Source organism: Lampetra fluviatilis, chromosome 43 (genome assembly GCF_964198595.1).
Source record: "Lampetra fluviatilis chromosome 43, kcLamFluv1.1, whole genome shotgun sequence".
In the NCBI taxonomy this organism is placed as follows: Eukaryota; Metazoa; Chordata; class Hyperoartia; order Petromyzontiformes; family Petromyzontidae; genus Lampetra; species Lampetra fluviatilis.
The window spans coordinates 8,456,105-8,476,744 of record NC_136317.1 but is presented as its reverse complement, the minus strand read 5'-3'; the positions used below and the strand labels follow the sequence as shown (position 1 = coordinate 8,476,744).

General features: G+C 51.7%; 1 protein-coding gene across 1 annotated transcript in view; it reads left to right on the top strand.

Annotated features, from left to right (window-relative positions):
* LOC144946918 (phospholipase D1-like) overlaps window positions 1-20,640 on the top strand; it is a 39,209-nt gene that overhangs the window by 1,453 nt on the left and 17,116 nt on the right. The window contains exons 3-14 of the mRNA XM_078875985.1: window positions 2,852-2,988; window positions 3,566-3,702; window positions 5,335-5,480; window positions 7,528-7,633; window positions 8,022-8,087; window positions 9,422-9,480; window positions 10,970-11,062; window positions 11,716-11,874; window positions 12,260-12,409; window positions 13,624-13,707; window positions 14,286-14,367; window positions 15,055-15,165. Of these exons, the coding sequence (XP_078732111.1) occupies window positions 2,856-2,988; window positions 3,566-3,702; window positions 5,335-5,480; window positions 7,528-7,633; window positions 8,022-8,087; window positions 9,422-9,480; window positions 10,970-11,062; window positions 11,716-11,874; window positions 12,260-12,409; window positions 13,624-13,707; window positions 14,286-14,367; window positions 15,055-15,165 (1,326 nt within the window). The 5' untranslated portion in view covers window positions 2,852-2,855. The remainder of the gene's footprint in view (window positions 1-2,851; window positions 2,989-3,565; window positions 3,703-5,334; window positions 5,481-7,527; window positions 7,634-8,021; window positions 8,088-9,421; window positions 9,481-10,969; window positions 11,063-11,715; window positions 11,875-12,259; window positions 12,410-13,623; window positions 13,708-14,285; window positions 14,368-15,054; window positions 15,166-20,640) is intronic.

Below are 20,640 nucleotides of genomic sequence, written 5' to 3'. Positions count from 1 at the left end.
AGCACTTCGGGCAAGGTAGCTCCAGCGAGCTCGACCACCTCTTCCCAGGATATTCCAAACAATGAATTGTTTATCGTGTCTCTGTCAGCCTCTTGCCTCCTGGTGGAGCTAGTCAGTGTCAGTGATCTCGGCAGGTCCACGTCGCCCATCAGCGTCCCTCGGTTAAATAGAACGCTGGGCTGGGGCGTGGATAGTTTGACGGATTCGTGCATTGAGTCGATCGATAAAGGCACGTGTGGGCCCTGTTGATCTTTCGGCTTCCCGTCGGGCGGGCCAAATGAATTGTGACGAGGCTACGCATCCTGCTGCGGTGCAGGAGCGTATCCGCCAGGACAGCAATGGATACGCATGGATTATGTAATTCTTACCAATCACGCGTTTCCCTTGGAAAGTGCAAGGCTGTATTTAGCGATATGGATGCTGATGGGTAGCTGTCAGGGCAAAACACTTTTCAAGTTATTTTTGCTGAGGTGTGTTTGTCTCCATTCAGGCCGGTTTGCAACAGCGTAAGGCCTTTAATAATAGTAACGCAAGTTAATATTGTTACCTTCATACTGGATATAATTTATGAGAGCGTATGCCAATAAATAAACGCTTTCAGCCTACGCGTTAACATGTTATGGGCCGGAGGACAGAGGAACTGGCAGGGGAAAGGCCCTGTGAGTCTGTTGGCCCTGCCAGGCTTTCGCCTGCAAAATCCCTTGAGATGGAACATCTTATTTTTGCAAGGGTGTCAATTGACATTTGCATCGCACGTACCTCCGATTACCACAAATGGCTACGTGCCGTGCGAAAGAAGTTCAACATGCATAAAACTAATCACGGCACGTATAGATTTCTGATTTGATTTAGCTCTTCACACTCACGTGGGGGAAGTTATATCTGAAGGCGTGGGTGCGTTTTGCACAACCCCGTGCGTGATTCACTGGTCAGGAAGTGAAAACTAAAATTGGCCAATATATTAGTGGAATGACACTGTACTATAACGTACACCCTTTGCACCGCTACCATGCCTTGTTTTTAAAAATTGTAAACACATCAGGCTGCACGTGTTTAGCCATTAACCCAGTCCGTAACCCCGTCTGTAACGAGAGGACGAGGTGGTGGGGAGGGGAGCACGATAAATATCGTGAGGTTGATGCGATATGAGGCAGCCAGTAGTATTCTTTTTTTGCGGACGTTTACCCGACTGCAAACTTGGCCACATTGATCGTCAATAAGGGTTTGCCCAAAACTTAGGAGACACAACCCAGAGGCGAGGAACATTGGGCCAGTTTCTCTAAGCCCTCTCATGATCCCGCGGCACTCGCCGAGACCGACCCCTCACAACGACGACGATGAGTCGAAGTGAGAGGAGGTCATGTTTGTACTTGACCCTGGCTCTTCTGCAATCGAGGTTGTGCTGGTATGGTCAGGCTCCAGCTTGGCACGGTGAGGACATGTTTTCCTCCCTGTGCGCTGTGTTGCAATACAGTCACCCCTGTTTCCTTCCTGGTACGAACTAAATGAGGCCCGCTTAACTCACAGCTGAAGGCAGTATTAAGATTAGCTCCCACTCTCAATGTTTTTGTAACTTAATTTTTACAATGACCTTTTTTAATAGATATAATCAGGTCAATTGCTTTACTATTCCAGCAAATCGCCCGATGATGCTGGATGTAATTATCACCGAAACGTCGTACTCAAATTGTAAATGTTGTGGATTTACTATCCAACACATCGGTGGGCTGAAGTAGTAGCTAATTGGCGTTTTGTTTACGTAACAAATCCCTTACTAACTGGCTGTGTCGGGTTGTGGACGGTTACGACACATTTATACTTACGCGATCTAACCTAAACATCTTTATTATGAATAATATTGGTCGCGAAAGCCTATGTGTTAAACTGATATATATAATCTGCCTGAGCCGACTTTCATAACAGGACATTTATATATTGTTTTTGTTTATGCAGTTTCCTTCTGTAACGTGACTCATTGCTCACATTTCTATTTGTATCACTGCTGCTTTGTTTTATGCTCAGTTTAACTTGTAGTATGACTTTCACGACGAATATTATCCATGATAGAAGTTGATTGGGTTAGATTGCATGAATATAAATGTTTTGTTAAACCCTCCACCACCCAACAAAGCCGATTAGTAAGGTTTGTCACGTAAACAAAACGTGCCAATTCGTTATTAGATCAGCACACCGCTTGTGTTGGAGAGTAACCCTACAACATTTACAATTCGAGTACGATGTTTCGCCGGTAATTACAACCAGCACCATCAAGCAACAGCCAGAGTTTAACCTCCGCAAAGATGTTTTTTGAAGGTCGACAGTGCTGCGCGGGTCCAGAAAGGTTTGGAACCACTGCACTAAGCCATATTCGCAAGAGGAAGTTAATGATGATAATAATTTCAACTTGTAACGTGCCACACAGTATTAGCTTGCTCTCACTGAGAGAGAACTACTCAAAGGCGCGAGGAGGAACCATTAACAAGCCGGAGGGCAGCAGCCAGGCGATGAGCCGGTGCTGCCAACATTTCCCAAGCTCTGCGGTCCTCTATATATTGAGGTTCTATTGGTCAATTAATGAGTGTTTACATGTGGGAGGAAACCAGAGCGCCCAGAGAAACCCCATGCGTGCGAGGGGGCAACACTCTATTTTATACAGAAGCAATGGGTGGAGTCCACATTTGCTGTACCGCCTTCTCCAGGCAAGCCAGGGTACGGCACCTCCTCTCCGCTCGCGGGAGTTTCACAACGTTGCTGCATCCCCGGCGCTGGATCACAGGCGTGCGCCACCAAAGCGCCAGTCACACATGTCGCGAGTTCAAGAATCCATTTTAAAATCGGTGAATTGTTGCAGGACGATGCAACGCCCCGTGGGGCTTTCTCGCTCTCCCGCGAGCAACGACGACCACATCCTGCCCGACGAGGCCTCTGATGAGGATCTCTCAGAGGCCCTCTCCGAGTTGTCCGAGTCGTCCAGCCCGCTGGCCCACGGTCAGTAACCACCGACACGGGGAGCTCCGCCTGCTCCGACGTAGGAGAATTAAACGAGAAAGTTGGTGAACGCCACGCATCTCATCGCCGATGGTGCATTCTTTGATTGGGCAGAGATTGACCAACCGATGCTGTAACTTTCTGCAATCATCTTTCAGCAGGCGGGGCAGGCTGTGGCATTGGTTACCGTGCAGGAGAAAACATTTGCAGCGATGCATGAGAATGAACAACATAAAAACAAATGTCTTCCTAGAAAACTTTTGACTCAGGTGTGGACATGTGATCTCACTATGGTGTGGTCTCAGTAAACACGTGTGCGTTTTCGTAGCTGGACGGTGGTTCAGAAAATATGGGGGTGGGGGGGCACAGGGACCAGTGAGCGAGATCGGAGGGACCTCCGTACCAAAAAGGCTGAGCCTCCCTTAATCAGCTGTCTTGCCAGTTTGGAAAATTTGATTCTTCTGGGTTTTTCTGCCACCGCTGCCGTAACGCATTTCCCCGTTTCATCGCCCCCCCCCTCCGTTCCAAACCCGTTCCCCCCGTTCTAACCCCCCCTCCCCTACTTTGACGCTGCTAGGGGACGCAGTGATCCCCTTCACAGCCGCGTACCGCATGCTCCCCTTCCGCGCGCCCGAGCGCAGGGTCTTCCTCCCCGGCGGAGTGCCCATGCGGGCGCGCCTGGCGGCCGTGGAGCGCTTCACCTCCACCGCCAAGGTGCGGAGAGACGCACGGCGCCCGCTCTGAAGAGAGAACATGACAACCAAATGCTCCCGGTCGCGGCTCTGCTACTCGCCGGGTTTAAATTTGCCTCCGCGCTTGATCCGGCTCATTTCCACGTCCCGGAATTGAGAATTGTCGGTTTTGAGCGTGTGGGCCGACGGACGTTGACTCCTCTGCAGCAGGGCGAGTAGGAAAGTGCCACCCGCTGCTGGACCCGGAGGTCACTTGAAGAGTAATATCAGCTCATACGTGGGCAGCTCTCCATCGTGAAGGGTCACACTGCTCTGGGGGAGATTCAGAAGTGGCGAGTCGTCTACGATTCCACGTCTCACTCCACGGTGCCTCTCCCCTCCCTCCCTGCCTCCCGCTGCCCCCGAATGGAAGGGGAGGAGGTGGTTAGATTGGATCTGTAAAATATACTTTAGTGTTACACATAATCAATGTTTTTGGGTTGAGATCGCGTTATTTATAAATGTGTCGTAACCCTCCACCACCCGACACGGCCAATCAGTAAAAAAGTGTCACGTTGACAAAAGACAAATAGTTCACTGCTTTCGCCCACCGGTGTGTTGAAGCGTGAAACCACAACATGTTACAGGTGGCACAAGGTCAGAGCGGCGCTGTTGAGATCCTGGTTTCCTGACAGGTTTTAGCCACCTCTCATGAACTGGGTTCTCCACTGTTGTGAGTTTATTATATTATCTGAACGTTCAATAATTATTGTATGTAAATCACAATTGGATGCTCACCTGTCGATTCTGTGACACGTGCCCTTCTCTGTTTACATACTAAGACATAATCACCCTAAATCAATGTTGATGTTTCTGTAACATAATTTAACGGTTTTTTGTTATTTGTCTGAGGCAACTTTCGTTACAGGAAATGTATTTAATTTAATATCAATTTGTGTTGATGGAGTATTTTCGATTTTCTTCTGAAACGCTGTCCTACTACTGACTTCGCCCTGACTGTTTTGTGCTTACTGTTTATGCTTTTGCTTCTGTCAATTTGTTGACCCACGTCACGCGAGCAAATGAGACTCAATCTGGTCTCTTGAATTCTCACCTAGGACACACCATACGTCCCTACCACCCCACCCCTCCTCACCCCACCCACCCCCACCTCACTCCACCCCATCCCACCTCACCCCAGCCCACCTCACTCTATCCACCTCACCCCCTCCCACCTCACCCCACCCCACCTCACCCCATCCACCCCCACCTCACCCCATCCCACCTCACCCCATCGACCCCCACCTCACCCCACCCAATCCCAACCCCACCTCACCCCATCCACCCCCACCTCACCCCACCCAATCCCACCCCAACCTCACCCCATCCTACCTCACCCCATCCACCCCCACCTCACCCCATCCCACCTCACCCCATCCACCCCCACCTCACCCCATCCCACCTCACCCCATCCACTCCCACCTCACCCCCACCTCACCCCATCCTCACCCCACCCAATCCCACCCCCACCTCACCCCATCCCACCTCACCCCATCCACCCCCACCTCACTCCATCCCACCTCACCCCATCCCACCCCTACCTCACCCCCACCTCACCCCATCCCACCCCCACCTCACCGACTTGCCGCGTCGCTGCATTCTTCTTCACGGGCAGATGCTGAACCCCAACGTCTACAACATCAATCTGGAGCACGGCGAGTTCCGCTGGAAGATCAAGCGCCGCTTCAAGCATTTCGTGATGCTCCATCAGGAGCTCCTCAGATTTGACATGCTCCTCAAGATCCCGCTTCCCACCAAGACGTAAAAAGACAACGATCTGACACCCTCCCGCCACGCACTCGCGCCGTCTGTCCAGAAAGTAAAAAAATCCTTTTAAAAAGTTGTTTTAAAACAACGGTTTTATTAACAACTTCGTTTAACTCACGGTCGAGAAGTACGTCAATGATACGGCGCCTGCTCCCACATCAACGCTTACTTGAATTAATTATTTTAGAAATGAATCTTCAATGTACAACTTTTGTTTGTGTGGAGGGTGCCCGTAACTCGTTGACACGGAGCAGGCGCGCCCGAGACGTCACGTGACGCCTGAGATGCGTGGCGCCTGAGACGACACGTGGCGCCTGCTTCTTGGGCGAGGCGGTTCGAGAGTTTAGGGACTGCGGCGTTTTTCACCTACACACACCTATATATAAATAATAAGGCGTCCATACTAAAATAGTAATTGCTTGAAAGGAGCCAATTCATTGATGAATTGATGCCGATTTTGATACAGGCGTGCATTGTCACCAGATCTGAGTGCGTGTGCAAAATTCGGAATTGATTGGGCAACAGGAAGTATACTAACTTTTGATTACAAGATTTGACCACGACACAGGAATCAAGTTATGTAAAACCGATGAAAAACACCCACCACGTTCTGGGGCTGCCTTACTTCTGTAATGACTCCGATGACAAGATTATAAGTAGAGCCACTTTGATGAGTACACCATAAAGAACCCGACTATGATCACACAATAAGGTACCCCAGGCTTCGTGACTGTCTTCCAGATTGTATCTTCCTCCGAACCTCTCCACTCCTCATGCTCTCCCCTTGTATATCCCTCACCCCCCTTTCTCAAACCTTCTTGTCCTTGTTTTTACCTCTTGCCAATTCCCGTCCTTTCCCTTGGACGACTTATTTCTGTTTCCCGTTCAACCCCCTTATTTCCCAGTCCTTTTAAAGTCTGCCCTCCCGACCAATCACCGTTGAGGCCTCTTTCCTCCAACCGGAGACCGTTGTTTATTTTTAAATAGCCGTTTAGGCTGCATATGGCTTGGGGTAATTTTTCGGTCACTGCACTTCTGTCAGTTCATTTGGCCTCGGACTAAATCATCTCTCTGAATACGACTGATGTTGTCTGATCTCAGACGCTGAGCAAGGTGGCAGCCTGCTTAGTACTGGGTGTGACCACAACACACCACGAGACACAATGCAGACTGCCCCAGTTCGTCTCATGGGACTGCCCCAACCGTCTTCAACAATAAACCGCGTGCTTTGTCTCGTGTGGATGTTTGTGCATGCGATGGAGTGGGGAGCGGTGGCGCATCGGTTGGCACACTGCGCTACGAACCCGGAAAGTTGTATCTGGTGCAGTCCTGGGCCTCCCCTAGGTTGACTTCGGCCTCAAACAAGTAGCTGGTGCAGTGTGCGGACACCATCACTCGGGAGACAATAGAAGTCAGGTGTGGTGCTCGCCGCACCACAACCTCATGTGCCATTCCGGCCTGAATGGGTGCTTGCTAACAGATTGCTAGGGCGAGTCCTGCTTGCAAACAAAACTCGCTCTAACAATCTCTAGAGAAGAGGATGAGTTGCGGATTGAAACATTTCACATGTTTCAGGACAATTTCCGAGTTTCATATGCGTTACAGTGCGTGCTGTATTGGCCACGGGACACAACGTATTGTTGGGAAATCGTGATTCCCAATCGACCCGTAACATCAGCGGAACGTTCGGGTTGTCCGCGATATCGGTCTGACTTTTTGGAATTTTCAGATCAAAAATCTCGTGAACACAGCTTTGTAGCGGTTAGCGCGCTGCGCTACGAAACCGAGTTTGATCCCTGCTCATGGCCAACACCAGTGACGATTATCTCAACCGGTCCTGAGCCTCGCCTAGGTCGATTTAGCCTCCAATTAGGACCTGGTTTGGTGTGTAAACATCGCCACTAGGGAGACAAAGGCGGCTGGGCGTGGTACTGGCCACCCACCTGCTTGTGTGCCATGTCGGCCTTCATAGGTGCTCTTCGCTAACAGCACTTGCCCCAACAGTCTGTTAAGGCTACACGGGGGGTCTTTGTCTTTGCAGTCACGTGGAGCTCAGGAAGTCCGTCAAAGGGCAGCAGAAGCAGGTCCCCGCGTTGCCACGGCGACCTGGCTTCATGGTAACGGAAGAGCGCATCTCCACCGACAAGGTGAGGTTAAGGATCACAGGGTTACAGATATCAATCTCCCTGTACATTGCTGCTGTACTCGCTCATCACCATGCATCTCCCTGTGTAAAATATCCGGGCAAGTGGCTTAACGGCATCGTCCGTGTAAATTACTTTGCCGAGATCACACAAATTAGATTTCTCCTGAACCTGCTCAAGAACATACTTTCTCTGTCTCTCCATTCACATGACACCACGAGTTTTATTATTTTCCATTTGACACCGTCCCTGAAGACGTTCCAATCTCCTCGCCTTCCTTGCTCAGAGGCCAGGTTTCTGCCACACACAACTCCACACTTGGGTCTTCACCAGTCTCACCTTCGCGTGTGGCGGATGGTAATCTTTACGTTTTATGTACGTCAATTCGCAGGACTTCTTACAGGAATTCCTCACCAGCCTACTCAAGCAGCCGATCTACATGAATCATCCAGCTACTGTGAGTACCCAAAGACAAAGTTTCTCCGTATAACCTGAGCAGACTGTTAGGGTGAGTTCCATTAGCGAGTACCTATGAAGGCCTTCATGTAACGCGAGCGGGTGGATGGCCAGCACCGCGCTCGGCCGCCTTTGTTTCCGAAGTGGCGACGTTTACACATCGCATCACGTACTCATTTCAGACTGAGTCGACCTCGGGTAGTCTCAGGACTGGTTCAGCTAAATTGTCCCTTGTTTGAAAAATAAGAATAGGTTTTAACATTTCTGGCAATAAAACAGGGTGTTAAGATGTTAAAACACCTAATAGAAACCTTTTGCAAGGAATCATGTCTGTATTCACCACACGTACTTGCGGTGAACATGCAAACAAACATGCTCTGATAAGACAATGCCCATCTATAATTATATATGGGCATTGTCTTTTAAACTGATTGGCCTACATCAGAGACAGCCTTCTTTATGGCCTAGTCTCACCAGTGTCAAACCAGAGAACGTCAAAAGGTGAACAGCACAAAGACAATGCCACACGTATCAGAGCATTTATAACTCGGGGTGAGCAGCTATATCATGGGACCTTTTTTGCCAGCATCAAACTACAAAGTATGAAAAATAAGAATGGGTTTTACCCTTTCTGGCAATAAAACATGATAGCTATGTCCCTGGTTTGTTTGCCTTGGTGAAACAAAAAAAACGTTACAGCAGCGCATCAATCATTGCAGACACAGGAAAACAAGCTTCAAGTTGTGCACCATTCAAACAACATCGGCAGGTACTGCACATCAAAGCTGAAGCACCAAGTCCGTTAACCACATGTGCAGCGATGCAGTGCATTTTCACAGGTGTAAAAAAAGGATATCTTAAATAAAGGAGGGAATGAAAAAAAATCGAATTATAAATTCTGACTCCTGCGAAGGGCTTCTCAACACTTTACGCCTGGCGCGTCGCCCCCACTGATGTCCTCTTCAACCCCCCCCCCCCCCCCCCATTATGTGCAGTTTCTACTAACTATTGTATGTAGGGTGTGTAGGCATGTATGCCTACAAAAGCAGTTTCTTTTTTAAAGGGGAGAGAGTGATTTTATTTGGTTGAGAGGGGGGTCGCCAATTTTTGGAACCCTGTTGGATCAACTTTTTACCCCCACATCTGGGTGGGGGGGGTTCCACTTGCTTTAACTTTCTGATGCAGGCCTTCTGAAAGGCTCTTGTAATTTAGTTGACGGACAAACAGAATTCCAGGCTTTTATAATAGCCCAGGGCAGGGAAGGGATTAAAAGCCAAACCCACAAGAGTGAGCTCGTTCCAAATCGTGTTTGGTGCTGTGACCGCTGCCGCTCAGGTGGAGTTCCTGGAAGTCAGCGAGCTCTCGTTCATCCGGGACCTGGGCTCCAAGGGAGTGTGAGTTCTGCTTCTCCAACGTTTCTCTGGGACTTTCCCCGAAGTTCCAGAAGCAACCCAAAAAAAACTGATCAAACGTGAAATTCCATTGAAATAACAACATAATATTTTAAGGGGAATTTTGCACCTGCCGGAGTGATCTATCAATGCTGGTAGAAATGTGACGTACAAATACGTTCATGTGAATAGTTCTGAGCCTACACGGTCAACGCATACATGCACAATCCTTGTGTAGTGGTGATACGCGCTGGGGTAGCGATCGGGTGCCAGCGCGTCGTGATTGGATGTGTGTGGTGACGCGCGCTGACGGTGAGGGATCAGGGGTCAGCGCGGGGTCGTGGGTTGTGTGGTGCTGATTGGCTGTGTGCCGGTGACGCGCTGGAGAGGGAGTGATCGGGTGGCAGCGCGGCGTGATTGGTTGGGGAGTGGAAACACGCGCTGGGGGAAAACGGATCGTAGAGATAGCGCGTCGTGATTGGTTCACTAAGGAGCGATGCTCACGTCGAGGTCCGCATCCGCTCCGTCTCCCGGGAGGAGGGACTATATAAGGTGATGCACACAGGCGTACGGAGAGAGTGTAACCAGCGAAGACTGAAGACGGAGAGGAAGAGATAGGGCCCTGCGGTACCCAGTCCCGCTGTCCTGTGGGGACCGGGACTCTGTGTAACCCAGAGGCGGAGTGTAGGGTGAACATGCAGTGTCAGCATGCAGAGTGTGTAGCCAGAGGCTTAGGGTCTACACGAGACGAGTGATGTGTGTGTAGCCAGAGGCATAGGGTCTACACGAGACGAGTGATGTGTGTGTAGCCAGAGGCATAGGGTCTACACGAGACGAGTGATGTGTGTGTAGCCAGAGGCATAGGGTCTACACGAGACGAGTGAAGAGTGTAGCCAGAGGCAGAGAGTCTACACGAGCTAAGTGAAGAGTGTAGCCAGAGGCAGAGAGTCTACACGAGCTAAGTGAAGTGTGCAGTCGGAAGAATAGAGACCACACGTTGTATTGTGACAAGTCAAGATTTAATAAAAAGTGTGTTACCCGTCAAGGAGTTTCCTGCCGTCATTTCCAATACTTCACTTGTGCGATCAAACTTTAGCGTCAACCAGTGTGAGGTTACGCTCCAATCGTTGAAAAGGCTCCACTTCTGCCCTCGAGGCACAAGGTTCCCCACCCTTGCCCTATTCCCTTTGCCCCTATTGTCATTGTCATTGATAAAAATAAACTGATCATATTTTTTTTTTTACGGTGTATGTATGACAAGCAGCGTCGTTCATGCAAATGACATCTCGCGATGTTGCTGTAGAATTTGCGATGAACCACAGACAAGCGGAAAGGCGACCAGAACCGTCGCTAACGTTTGCCCAAGCTCTGCTGTCCTTTTGTCAGGATGCGTTGTTATTTTCTGTAGCTTCAGTAAAAAAAAGTACAACAACAAAAACTGACACGTGGGAACGGAGCGAGCTTCTGACGTTTGCGACCGCGTGCTCCGCAGGGAGGGAACCGTGGTGAAGCGCTCCGGGGGCCACCGCATCCCGGGCCTCCACTGCTGCGGCTACCGCAAGGCGTGCTACCGCTGGGCCAGGCGGTGAGCGAGCGTGGGCGCGTGGGAGATGGGGTTAGCGGTGGTGTGGCGGTTAGTGCGCTGCGCTACGAACCTGATGGGTAACCCGGGTTCATTTCCCGCTCACGGCCAACACCGGTGACGATTATCTGAACCGGTTCTGGGCCTCCCCTCGGTCGACTCGGCCTCAAATGAGTACCTGGTGTGATGTGTAAACATTGCCACTGGGGAGAAAAAGGCGGCCGGGCGTGGTGTTGGCCAACCACCCCCTCGTGTGCTGTGCTGGCCTTCATAGGTGCTCGCTAACAACACTTGCCCCTATAGTTTGTTAAGGCTATACAGGGGATTTTTGTTTATATTTTTTATGGGGTTGGCACACGCTGCGCTACGAGCCCGACAGCCCGAGGCTTGATTTGGCTAATATCGGCACGAATGTCTGAACCGGGTCTGGGCCTCCGCTAAATCGACTCAGACTTAATTTACCACCGTGGCGTGGCGTGTGTAATGCATCGGGGAAATGAAGGTTGCCGGGCGTAGTGCTGATCACCCCACCCCCTCGTGTGCCGTGCCGGCCTTCCACAGGTGGTGGATCGCCAACATCACTTTCCCCCTGACCGTCTGTTGGAGGCTATTCAGGGGATCTTTTTCTTGTCTTCGTGTGCTTTTTGCGGCACAAGATGGCTGGTAGTGAAGGACTCGTTCGTGCTGTACCAGCGGCCCGAGGACGGCAGCGTGGCGTCCGTGCTGCTGTACGACCGCGGCTTCTGCGTGAAGTTGGCCGCCGCAGCCGCCCGCGTGGACGTGCGCCACGGCCTCGTGCTGAAGAACCTTTCCAGGTGAGTCCAGCGGACGCGGAGACCCGCGGCGACGCCACTGACGGCAATGAGACTCGATGTCAGCTGTGAACATTGTTACAGCTGCGAACGACGACGATGGTGATGGCGAGGACGATGATGACGACGACGATGGTGACGACGACGATGGTGATGGCGGCTATGAAAAGGATGATGATGACAAAGATGACGACGACGATGATGAAGATGACAATGGTGATGAAGCTGACGATGAAAACGACGACGGCAATGATAACGATGTCAGCCGTGAAAATTATGACAATAACGATAATGATGACGGCGACAACGTCGACGATGGTAACGATGAAAGTGATGGGGACGACGACGATGACACCGATGCCGTCGCGCGTGCCTCGGTCTCGCGCAGGTCCCTGACCGTGCAGTTCCCCACGTTCAGGCAGGCCAACTCGTGGGCTTGCTCCATCGGGGAGTTTGCGTGGAAGCACGGCAAGGACTTCCTCTCCGACAACCGCTTTGACTCCTTCACTCCAGTCCGCGAGGCAACCCTTGCCAACTGGTATCCGAATCGACATAGGAGTCTGTTGTTATGTACTGCAGGAGGAATCCGATGAGCTATAAAAGCTCATTTTCACTCATTTCCAGTCGGGACACGGGGTCAGAACGCTACACCAACAAGCAATGTGACAATACGATAAATTTCGATTTAATACGATAAATGTACGCTAATCACTTGAAAAAATATACAAATAAAACGAAACTATGTTTCATCTTACCAGGTAAAGCCCACTGAGCTACCCCCTTCTTTTTCACAAGTGATAGTTCAACGAAGTGGCTTATCATCACGTGGAATATGTATAGCAGCAAAATAATCTAAATGATGCACGGCCGTGTCGGAGCACCGCTGTGTTTGATTTAAAGCAGCCACCAAGGCTGACTCTGCGTTGTTGTTGTTGTTGGAGATGACCAAGTAAGTGGCTTAGTGGTCAGAGGGCTCGGCTAGCAGCACTGAATCTCTGGGCTTGAGGTCAGAGCCACCCATGTTTAAACCCGTTTCTCTAGCGGAGTGAATTAATCGTCTCGGCTCAAAAACCCCATCGTATTAGATTGGGGTTTCCAATTATTTTGGTGAAATTTCAGCTCAATATGAAAAAAGTCAGGTTGCCATGAGAAACTTCTTGAGTTGTCTTCAATGCTGGCCACATCACGGACTTCTCATTTTATAATAATAATAATCATTACTACAGCCCTGTCTCACAACCTCTGCTGGATGAAGGCCTTTCTACGCTCTGTCAGTGTTTGAGGTTGGTGACCATATTTCACCACACTGGTCATTGTGGGTTGCTGAAGGTGGGTGTTTGGGGTTGCTAGGACACGGTTCAGATATCACCTGCTACTGATGTTAGCCGTGGCAATATTTTGTTTTACTCTGGTCGCCGGGTTCATAGCGTAGTGTACGCTAGCCACCTCACCCGCAGCTCCACTTCAGGGTGTCACTGAGGATTTGCTTTGATGTAGGGCGCTTGCTGCAACGCCTCAGCAACTCAAAAGCACCTTACATCCTGCCTCACCTCAACCGTCTCAGTGCCCAGCTACAATCTCAGAATCTGTATTTATACTGCAGTAATCCAGAGAGCTGTAAAGCTATTTTTCACAGTTGTCAAATAAGACTTGCTGAGGGGAGCTCGGACACGTGCTCCCTTCGCCCGTCGCCGCAGGTTCAAACCGCGTAAAACCTCGGGGGTCATGTCCGGCATGGCCGCTGTCGCGCAGGTTCGTGAACGCCGCCGGGTATTTTGACGCCGTGGCAGTTGCGTTGGAGGCAGCGACGGAAGAAATCTTCATCTGCGACTGGTGGTGGGAGGCGCGGGCAACCGATCACACACACACACGCGCTCGCAGCCTACGTGCTCTGTTGGGGAAACTGCTATTAGCGAGCGCCTATGATGGTTGGCACGGCGCACCAATGGGGTGGTGTGGCTAGCACAACGCCCGGCCACATTTGTCTCCCCAGTGCCGATGTTTTTATTAGACACCGCACCAGGGTCCTAACTTAAGGTTGAGTCGACCCAGACAATGCCCAGGACTGGTTCGTATACATGCCACTTTCGTTACTCACTGGCCGAGAATTAAACGCGGCCTGCCGGGTTTGCAGCGCAGCATGCTAAGTCGCTAACCACCACTCTACTCATATTTGCACAACTGTGAGTGGTTTGTTACGATTCCTGACGACGCTCTTTGTCTTTACCATGCAGCTACTCGCCTCAGGTGTGGACAAAGCAGTTGGCGGGCGACGATTAAGTTGCGTGATTTCGAAAGGAGCGATGCGCTTGTGCTTAGCGATCGCTCAGGTATGGACCTGGCCTGAGAAAGGCGCGAACACCACATTTGACTGATGACTGGATAATGTCGGGATTTGGTTGCCTCTCATGCAGGCTAAGCCCGGAGATTTTCCTGCGGAGGCCGATTGTGGATGGGAACACGTGGCGCCTGGACTGCATTCTCAAGCGCAAGGCGGTACATTGATCATAGATCGTCGCATTGACATCCTCGTTAGAATCACACGGATCATACCTTGGATTGGTGTTCCCTCATTTGAATGGTTTTCTCTTTTTTCCTCCCCAGTTTCGTTACAGTTGTGCAGCTCGTAGTGCATCACCGCATGTTAGACAATGGCCCACTGAAGGGGGTTTCACAGAACTACTTCTGAAGTCCCTTAGATTGGCGCTGCAATTTCCCACGTGCCCAGCTGTAGAGATGTTTGTCGCGTGGTAGTCATGCTGATATTTTTACATTTTCAGCACTGAAATTTTGCCGCACGAATAGAGACCCCATATTTAACACAGCTATTTTGCGTGTGCTGAGACTCTTTATTGAATCAATTAAATTCAATTGATGTCTCGTTGCTCCCCACACGCAAACTAAATTTAACCAAAAAGTAGCAAATCCTCAATCAAACTTTCAACACAGAATCAAGCCAAGTCATCAATCGCCTGGGAGGTAAATCATAACCCTCTACGGTGGTGATGCTGGCGGTGGTGATGGTGGTGCTGTTGGTGGAGGTGGTGGTGGCGGTGTTGTTGATGATGATGGTGGTTGTGGAGGTGCTGACGGTGGTGATGGTAGCGGTGGTACTGGTGGTGGTGGCGATGGAGGTGGTGGCGGTGTTGTTGTTGATAATAGTGGTGCTGGTGTCTCACGCAGGAGCAGGGAGTGCGAATCTTCGTGCTTCTCTACAAGGAAGTGGAACTCGCTCTGGGCATCAACAGTGGCTACACCAAGAAAACGCTCATGGATCTCCATCCCAACATCAAGGCAAGACCCCCCCCCCCCCACACCCTGCGCTCCTGAGTGATTTGTGATAAGTAAAATAGCTCGAGGAAGCGGACACCACAGAACTACCTCTGAGATTCCTTCAAGTTGCCTCAGGTGCACAAAGTAGGGGGCAGCCTTTTCCCACCTGCCCTGTAACAGTAATGCTTGTTGCATGGCAGAAAAAAAAATATTTGTCATTCTCAGAGCTACAATTTAGCCAAAAAAACAAATTAAATTGAAGGTTTTTGTGTGAGTGTGTGCATTCATTGGTGATCGGGATGAGACCACCAACTAATTGCACAATATTTGTGACTCTATGGATGACTGTGTAAGTCTATGGCCTCTATGTGAGTCTACGGGTTTGTATGCGAGTGCAGGGGCCCTGAGGCAAATTCTGACGTCTCATTGATGCGAGCATGTCATGGTGTGGGTCCGGCTGGACTCGGCAACTAGCCATTGAAAAAAAATCACCTGTGCTGTGAAGACGCTGCACCTGTGCTGTGAAGACTCTGCACTGGCTCGGCCCATGGCTCGGCCCATTTAGAAACATCACATACTTGGCTGATGTAAATTTCCACGTGATAAGCCACTTCGTTGAGCTGTCATTTGTGGCCAATGTACCTTCTGAAAAAGAAGCTAATAGCTCAGTGGGCTTTACCTGATAAAAAAAAAAAATTTTAAGTCATTTGTTTACCTTTGTAATATAGTTAAGGACTCTTGGACGCCGGGGTTGGAGGCACACGTATTTATTCCGCGTCAGTTGGCACAATCACGGACATACAACACTGGAGGGGGTATCGGCCCCCTCACCCGGCTAGCTGGGGATACACTTGCTAGCTATGCCTAACCTACCTCCTAGTCCTCCACTAACGGGCTAGGGGAGGCTATCTGGCCCGACACTGGTAAGTCGGGCTTACGGTACCCGGAGTCCCAGACCAGCTCTGATAAGAGCACCGGCTCTGGCTCTCGGGACCACGCCGCTGGCTCGGTCCTGTTCGGCCCTGATAAGGGCGGCGATCCAGGGGAGTCCAGGGCTCTATCTGGACGATCTTCGGTCTTCACTGGGTTAGTTTTAACATTATCTCTTGAGCTATCCGGCTCATCCCCTTTTATACCAAAACCCCCCGCTGAGAGGTGGGGCCCCGGGGGATCACAACTCCGGGTCAGCCCCCCAGGCTGCCCGGTGCGGACGTCGTTGAGAGCACCTCCCCGTGCACTCACGTAGCCACGCCCACTGTGTTTGTTTCCCGTGTGATCCCATGTATAACAGCCCCTCCGTAACACCCCTACATCACCCCCCCCCCCCCCGTACAGCTCGCAGCCGTCCCGGCTGCAACAAACAACAATAAAAGTGTATTTACCCCTTGACCCCGCGTGTGCCTCGCAATTTTTTTCAACAATAACGAGAACGAGAACAACAACAAGAACAACAACAGCAAGAAGGGAAAATAACCCGACGCACCCCCCCCCCCCCGAATAAATACGAATTCCGTAAAACCACCCTATATACAATTTGCAGGGAACCACACCACACACACAACACACAATGAACATAACATGTGTACATTTTTTTTTTTTCCGGCATCACAAGAGTCTGCGCATTCTTGCGCGCGTCCTTGCAGCAGGCCCGTCACACGGGGCAACCCCGGATGGCGGACTGTCGGGTGGCAACTGTCCGTCTCCGAGTGAGTCTCTTTTTGATGCCGCGAGACCCTCGGCATCCCCAGGAGGGGTTGTCGGGCGTGAGCCCGTCACTCCTGGTGCACCTGGGGGCGGGACAGCCGGCAACACGTTAGGTGAGAGCAGCGGAGACGGACCCTGTGAGTCGGTCGACCCCCCACATGTTTGGCCACGCGTGTGTGAAGTGGGAATTTGTACCGCAACGAAGGGTTTTAATCTGGAGGGGTGCACAAACCACCGCCGCTTCCCCCATTTGATGCGTACGCACTGAGGCCGCAAAACCTCAACCACCTCCACAGGGCCCCGCCACGGCCGCACCAGTTTAGAGGAGGTTGCAAGTGGTACCTGTGGACAGTGCAGCCATGCCTTGTCCCCCGGCTTCCACTGCAGCATGTGCGCCCGACCCAGTCTGAGCCTCTCGTTAGCTTTCTGACGGAGGTCGGAATTTTGCATGGCAGCATCCCGTGCCTCTGTTAATTTAGCAAGATTAAATTTAACATGGTCGTCCAATTTAGTTTTACCCTGCGGCGCGGGGATCTGCAGCTGGGCCCGAACAGGCGGGTCAGGTTCGCGGCCATACATCAGGAAGAAGAAGGAAAATCCCGTTGCCGCATGGGGGGCCATTCTATATGCTGCCAAGACCCCTTGAATTTGCAGGTCCCAATCGGTCTGTGAGTCCGAAACCTGCTGTGACAACATCGACGTGATGGTTCGATGCAGACGCTCGACCATCCCGTCAGTTTGCGGGTGATACGGGGAGGTACGAATTTGTTTCGTGCCCAGGAGCTCACAGACTTGTTGGAGTAGTTTGCCGGAAATTTTTTTGCCCTGGTCGGTCAGCAGCCGCTCCGGAGCACCTTTGTCCAGGACGTATCCCTGGACAAAGGCCTCCACGATGGCTGCTGCCGACTGGTTGGCAAGGGGCCAGGCCATTGGCCAGCGCGTAAAGTATTCCACACCGGTCAACAAATATGTATTGCCCCTGGGGGTGGCGGGGAATGGGCCCAGAATATCCAGCGCGACAAGCTCGTTGACTCTGGAGACTTTGATAGATTGCAAAGGTGGGTTAGACTCCCGTGCTGGTGGTTTCTGTTGCGCACACCAAGGGCATGACCCCAACAGATCCCCGACATTCCTTGTCATGCCCGGCCAAAAAAAATCAAGCTGGAGCAAGGCGAGGGTCTTTTGGGTCCCCAGGTGGAGGAGGCGCTCATGAGCGGCTCACACCACCTTACCCCGCAACCCAGAAGGGACCACCAGCCGGTGTCGATGGGATCTCCCGTCCCAATGCATTAGCAGACCCTGGACCATTTCCCATGAGCCGGCATCACCCCTCCCCCGCCCAGCACCGCCGACGCGACGACGCAACGCGAGGAGGGAGGTATCCTCCATCTGGAGGCGCCCCCATTCAGTGACAGGCAACCCCAACAGGGAATCTTTTCCCTGTTGTGCGATCGAATTCGTCATTGACGCTGCGTCGTCGGCGGCCGCCAAGACCGGAACGGATATCTGACCCGGAGGCCTGCAACGTCCCGACCCCAGGAGGCATGCGCATTCGGAGGTGGTTGGCATGCGCGACAGAGCGTCCGCATTGGTGTGGCGAACGCCCTTACGGTACGTAGTTTCAAAATCAAAGTCCTGGAGAATCTCCAACCATCGAGACAATTGTCCCGATGGTTGTTGAACTCGCAGGGCGTACTGTAGTGCCGCATAATCTGTACGGACGGTGAAACGCCGACCGTACAGATATGGGCGGTACTGTTGGATGAAATTGACAATTGCCAACAGTTCCCGACGGGTGACACAATATCTTTGCTCCGCTGGAGACAACACCCGACTACCGTACGCTACTACCCGTTCTACGCCGTCAACCACCTGGGAAAGCACGCCCCCAATACCCGTGTTGCTCGCATCGGTGTCGAGCAAAAAGGGTTTAGAAAAATCGGGGTAAACCAAGGGAGGAGCTTTTACCAGAGCATCCCGAAGGGAGCGGAAAGCAGCCTCCTCCTCCTGTCCCCAATGAAACCGGACCCCCTTTGACGTCAAAGCATGTAGGGGCTTCGCAATCGTCGCAAAATCCGCGACAAACCGTCGGTAATACGACGCGAATCCAACGAAACTCCTGACCTCTCCCACAGAGGTGGGAGTCGGCCAGGAGCTGACGCACTGCGTTTTGGCGGGATCGGTAGCAATACCTGAGCGTCCGACAATATGTCCCAAATAACGCACAGATTCGCGTAACAGATGACATTTTTGGGGTTTCAATTTCAAATTAGCAGCCCGCATTTTGAGGAAAACCGCCCGCAACCTCTGGAGATGTTCGTCAAATGTTTTGCTAAAGACGATAACGTCACCCAAATAAATCAAGCACGAGTCCCATTGCAATCCAGCCAAAACCAATTCCATCAATCGCTGGAAAGTTGCCGGCGCTGAGTGGAGTCCCATCGGCAACCGGTTGAATTGGAACAGGCCGTGCGGTGTACGGAATGCAGTTTTAGGCTTTGAATCATCGTCCAGAGGAAGCTGCCAGAATCCCGAAAGCAAATCCAATGTGGAGAAGAATCGCGCTCCCGCCAAGGCGTCCAGCGATTCGTCCATCCGTGGGAGCGGGTATGTGTCGGCAACAGAAATTTTGTTGAGGCGACGAAAATCGACGCAAAAACGCAACGAGCCGTCCTGTTTTTTAACCAGGACGATCGGTGCTCCCCAAGGGCTGGTAGAGGGAGAAATGATGTCGGCGGCTAACATGTCATCAACGGCCGATTTGACATGGTCCTTTTCGGCGGGACTTAACCGAAAAGGATTCTGGCGTATTGGCGCGCTGTCACCTGTATCAATATGGTGACGCAGCAGATGAGTACAGCCCAAATCGAATTTGTTCCGACTGAAAACGTCGGAAAATTCACGCAGCAGTGTTTTAAGCTTTTGACGCTCTAAATCCGACAGGTCCGTCGATCCCGCACAAAGCGCCTCGAGCCACCCTTCATCGCTGTCCGAATGTGGTCGCGGCAGAGGGACAGCGCTTACGTGATTCGCGACGGGTTCCTCACAGGGCACCGGCGTTGCGTGAGCAAGCACGGTCCCCTGTGGAACCACCACCGTCTGCGACCCCACATTGAGGACCGCGATCAAAGGATCCCCGTCCCCTTTAACGATGGTCTGGGCCGGAATTAAATGAGGTCCGCTAACCCCGGCCCTAGACGGCCCCAGCAGAACCCCCTGGTCCCCAATGCCTTTAGCGAAGGGCCGACGAAGTTTAAGAGGCACCAACATTTGTGCCCCCGGCGGTATGCGTACCCTTCTATCGACGAACGCCGGTACCGTCGCGAACGCCGTCCGACCCGCAGCGGGGGACGGCAGAAACGCCATGCGTCGGCCCGACGGGAGCTCAATGCAGCCCTGGTCGATTAAAATACGAATCGGCATTTTGCCCAGGAAGTCCGTCCCCAGCAGGCACGGAACCGCCAGCGAGGAGGAAACAAAAATCGGGCCAGATAATTTGATATCACCGATACAAATTTGCGCTCGAATTTGTCCAATGATGCCAAGTGAGCCCCCGTTAGCAGCATAGAATGGAACATTAACGGGCAGCAAAGGACGGCTCTGGACAGGAAGAATATTGTAAATTAGTTCCGAAATGATGGTCGCCGATGCTCCCGTATCGACCAGGATGCGCACCTCAACCCCGTCAATGTGCCCCACAACGGCTGACGACCCCGACGATGCGGCCACAACGCGATGGGCCAACACGGACCACTGGCTGGGTTCGATATGAGTCCCCACAGTGGTGCGTGT